The following is a 4,819-nucleotide window of genomic DNA, read 5'->3' on the forward strand; positions in this document are numbered from 1 at the left end:
GAAGTTGTTTATCTTAATATTATTTTTTATTAATTGCTATTGTGCTTCGCTTATAAATCTTTAACAAATTATACAAATATTATATCTCAATATATATCTTCATCGATTCGAATAATATCCGAGTATATATCTCTTTCACTTTTTATTTGATTTTATTTAATATTTAGCTGTATAATAATCAATAATATGGTCAATTTGCACGCAGGATATGTCTTCTTTTCTAGCTTTTTTAAAACCTAAAATACTCCGCGAACCAACCCCCGGGAGTGCTTCACATTCTTCTTCTATTTCCTTTCTTTTTTCTATCTCAAAAGTTGATATTTTTCACAAATAAGGAAAATTTTTCGATTTTTATAATTTTATCTACAAACTTTCTGTTAATATGTTAATCATACAGAAAAATACGATTGCTATAATTTGATAAATGTTTAACCGCATTGGAAAACAATAAACTTAGAAAAAAAAACATTGTATGACACAATAAGAAAGAAATAAGAGATAATTTTACTCGTCAATGATACTTTACAATAACATTATTCCATTATAGCAACTCAAATTGGAAACGGCTGTTAACACTCCTGAGTCTCTTATATTTGTGTGACATAATTAAAAAAACAAATTGTATGGCACAATAAGAAATAAATAAGAAATAATTTATACTTGTCAATGATACTTTACAATAACATTATTCCATTATAACAACTAAAATTGGAAACGGCTGTTGACACTCCTGAGTCTCTTATATTTGTGTGACATAATTAAAAAAGCAAATTGTATAGCACAATAAGAAATAAATAAGAAATAATTTATACTCGTCAATGATACTTTACAATAACATTATTCCATTATAGCAACTCAAATTGAAAACGGCTGTTAACACTCCTGAGTCTCTTACATTTGTATGACAAAATTAAGAAAAAAAAACAGATTGCATGGCACAATAAGAAATAATTTATATTCGTCAATGATACTTTACAGTAACATTATGCCATTATAACAACTCAAATTGGAAACGGCTGTTAACACTCCTGAGTCTCTTATATTTGTGTGACATAATTAAAAAAACAGATGGTATGGCACAATAAGAAATAAATAAGAAATAATTTATACTCGTCAATGATACTTTACAATAACATTATTCCATTATAGCAACTCAAATTGGAAACGGCTGTTAACACTACTGAGTCTCTTATATTTTTAAAATTTTTAAAATATTTTAGATGTCTCTTGCAACATCAGATCTCTCTCATTTTTATTTATATTTTCTTCTTTCTTTTTGCAGTAAAAGGGAATATTAACCTGTAAAAGGGATAGATCGAGAAAGACAAATAAATTCTTTTACAGCATTAGATGAATAGTCATTTTTTAAAGCAGAAAAGGTGAAAAAATGTCTCGAATTAAGTGATTATAATTTCAATAATTTTTGAGTAAATTGGGATTTTGCAAAAAAAAATAAATAAAACTCGCTTCAAATATTATTTTCTTTTTATTCCATCGCACCCTTAGCATATTTTCATTCCTTTCATTTTTACATATTTTTTTTATGGGACTGTCACACATTTTATATTTAAAAAAAAAACTGGCCCAATTAACACATTTTTTAAAGGAAGCAGTGACCAAGTGACAAAAAAATGTCTAGTTTAAAAGTATCAAACATTATTTAATAGCTATACCAAGTAATTGTGGTCTAAAATAAAGTAATAGTTTAGGAGGGTATTTAGTTTCACAATATACATCGCTGAAGCCAGCTTTTCGGATGGAATCCTCATTGTTTCGAATGGGCCAGCACTTGTCAAAGAAGATATTCCATATCGGCGTAACAAATATTTGAAGCATGTATCCCCATTCCTTTCTTGGAAAGGCAACGTGTTCCAGAAAGATATATTTTCCTCCCTAAGAAAAGATACGTAAATTAGTTAATGCGAAGAAGAAAAAAAATTAAAATGCAATAGGGGGAGAATGTTGTACCTCGGACATATTTTTCTTTTTATTTTAGCTTTCAGTTGCCAAGCCTGAAGATTGCGTCGCAACAATTGCTATTTTTTAGCATATAAGTTTTTTTTTTTTTTTTTTACGAATGTTGAAAATATTTACTTTAAATACATGGGCTAAAAAGATTTCTGTTAACTTAAGCTCGTTCTCTCCCTTCCCACGTCCAACATTCATGTATTTAAATTAAATGTTTAATTTGAGTCGTATATCATATGTAAATAACATAAAATATCTCATTTGATTCTATTTCTTCTATGATTCTATTAAGATCTGTTTGTGAACATAAATGACTTTGCTTATTTATCTTTTTTTTTTTAAGAAAAAAAATTACATTTGAAATTGAAGATAGATTGTTCTAACAAATTTGGGGAGCTCACAACTGAAATTTAATATTTTCGCTTACCAAACGAGCTGATATATTAAATAAAATTTGTGCACGCATTGCATTGTGCATGAAGCTGATCGTTAAATTTTAAACCAATTGGGTATAATATGAAAAAAGCACAACTACTTCCACTTACTAGGAATAACATTTACCTTTTAGTTTAATTAATAAACTGAGTTTTAAATATGCTTACTAAATTCATAAACTTCGCTAAAACAACAATATAAATTATTTCCAAAGGAACTAGACTAATACAATTCCAGCCTGGCGAGTAGCGACTTATAACAAGACACTTCGTTTGATGCTTTTACTTGTTGCTAGAAATCAGGTTCGCAGAAAATGCTGTTTACTAGTTAAATTTAGTAGGAATAACACGATCTGTGACGTAGGCTATAGTATACCCAATTAACGAATCTCTTAAAGGATAATTTAAATACATTATATATTAATGCAACTATATATGTTACTATATAGTTGCATATTAATACAACTTATTATGTTAATGGGCTTATCCTCATGATTTAGATTAACTCTAAACCAGGTCCTTGAAATTGAGCAAATGTTGCATGAACTTAGAGGCAACCATCGATGCTTTTAAGAATAGATCTTCCACTGTAATGTTAAGGCAGTCCAAGATGTACTCCTGAGATGTTGCGGCTTGAACATGGTGGCAAATTTTTCATTCCCTTTTCAAATCATATGTTCTGACCAGTTTTGAGTCTATAAAGCATTACTGAGATGCTTTAAAAGACCTCAAACTATGAAAGTTCACCACCAGAGTTGCTGGCATGCCGATGAGGAGCAAGAGCTTGACGCTATGGTCTAGTTTCTTCCTCAAATTGAAAAGATGATCATTATTAGAAAGAGGTATCTCTTTAGTTCCAGATAGGTCTTTGGCTCCGGATTTTAACAAAGCATCACTCCTTTTATTTCCTGGTCCTCTTCTTGCTTTCAAATGTAAGTTCTGGGATTTACTATCTCCTAAATGTTTTACTTTTTGATACTTAATACATTAGGTATCGTATAAATACATAGCTAACACGCTTAGGTTTCTAGCGTAAGTTAGGTTTTCAAGTAAAATGTTTCCGGTAAATGGCTTTAAAACTTTAATTTTTGCATCTTGAAAGCACCGTAGTCATGACAGAATAACCCACGGCTAATCTTTTATTTTAGCATATAAAACAAGGTAAGCAAAAATATTAACCTCTCCGATGCGGCGCTGCTTTTTGAACTTTTACTGTACTTGAAATGAAAAATAAACAAAATAAATTCAAATAGTAAAGAAAGCATTACTAAAGAAACTTACTGGTTTAAGTACTCTTTTCACTTCTTTCAGTACATCATTGACACTTTGAACAGAACACAGAACATGAGTGTTGATGACCACATCAAACGACGAATCGGGCACATCTTTCATGTCTTCTGCCATGTTTAAAACCGTCCTTCTATAATTCACCTGAGGATAATTCTTTCTATTTTTGTTGAAAACTTTCACAAATTCTGGATTGATATCTAAAGCTGTCAGGTTAGAATTTTCTGGATAAAACTGGAGATTCGCCCCAGCTCCCATTCCAATTTCCAGTATCTCCAAGGGAACTGTTCTGTTGCGATCAGACAAGCGTTCATCTAAAGGTTTCTTCATACCGACTGCAACAACAACAAATCGCATGTTGCCGAGGTTTGACGCATGCGCACTTCTCCCTTTCTCCCGTTGTTGCAACAGCCAGCAATTGCCGTCGCACTGGTTTCAAGAATTGGATTGAGTTGAATTTTCGTCGCTGTTGCAGACCCGGGAGCCAATCAGATTTGTTTTAACTCGCTACCCACAATTCCCCTGTGAAGCGAAAATCTTGAATCCATCTTGATCGGATTGTTTACACTTTTGGTAGTTTTCGATAGTTTTGTCCAGGTCATTTAATCGCATTTCTTGGATTAAATTATTAAAATGTCCCTGCTCTTTTCTTTTAAGATTTAACTCTTTCACCCATGAGCGCTGATTTGTTTTCAATAATTGTAGCAACTGAATTCTACGACGCAATAGTAATTTTTTCATTTTTTTCTTATCCATTTTAAAATACACTAATATAAAATAAAAATAACAATTAATAAGTACGTAAAATTAAAATGAATCTTTAAATGAAATTTAGAAATTAAAATGAAAAACAATGTTAATTTTGGCAGATTAGAAGAGATCGTTCGAAGCATCAAAACTTGGAAAATACACGAGAAAAAAACAGGAAAACAAGATTCTGAAGAAGAAGAAGAAAAAAAAAAGAGCTCTCGCTGTTAAATGTCTGTTTTTGCGCATGCGCGAACATGGAAACGGGTTTGTTGTATCTTGCGGTGTGAAGGTACTTGAAATCAGGTGCAACAGATTCACTGCAACAGAGGAGAAAAATCGTGTTTCGCATCGTTGTTGCGTTCGGTGTGTAGGCGCCTTTA

At 31.2% G+C, this 4,819-nt stretch overlaps 1 protein-coding gene across 1 annotated transcript; it reads right to left on the bottom strand.

Moving 5' to 3' along the window:
• Positions 1–488: 488 nt before the first annotated feature.
• Positions 489–4,813, bottom strand: LOC107440580 (thiol S-methyltransferase TMT1B). Its single transcript, XM_043042442.2, has 2 exons — positions 3,684–4,813; positions 489–1,893 (listed from the first exon to the last, which is right to left on the bottom strand). Exons 1-2 carry the CDS (start codon positions 4,044–4,046, stop codon positions 1,657–1,659), a joined length of 600 nt encoding a protein of 199 aa, XP_042898376.1. The 5' UTR covers positions 4,047–4,813; the 3' UTR covers positions 489–1,656.
• Between the last annotated feature and the right edge of the window lie 6 nt (positions 4,814–4,819).

Source organism: Parasteatoda tepidariorum, chromosome 3 (genome assembly GCF_043381705.1).
Source record: "Parasteatoda tepidariorum isolate YZ-2023 chromosome 3, CAS_Ptep_4.0, whole genome shotgun sequence".
Taxonomy (NCBI): Eukaryota; Metazoa; Arthropoda; class Arachnida; order Araneae; family Theridiidae; genus Parasteatoda; species Parasteatoda tepidariorum.

Coding starts and splice junctions, on each gene's coding strand:
- LOC107440580 (XM_043042442.2), bottom strand. CDS start 4,046: ATGCGATTTGTTGTTGTTGCAGTCGGTATGAAGAAACCTTTAGATGAA. Junction 1,894..3,683: donor TGAAAAGAGTACTTAAACCA/GTAAGTTTCTTT, acceptor ATCTTTTCTTAG/GGAGGAAAATATATCTTTCT.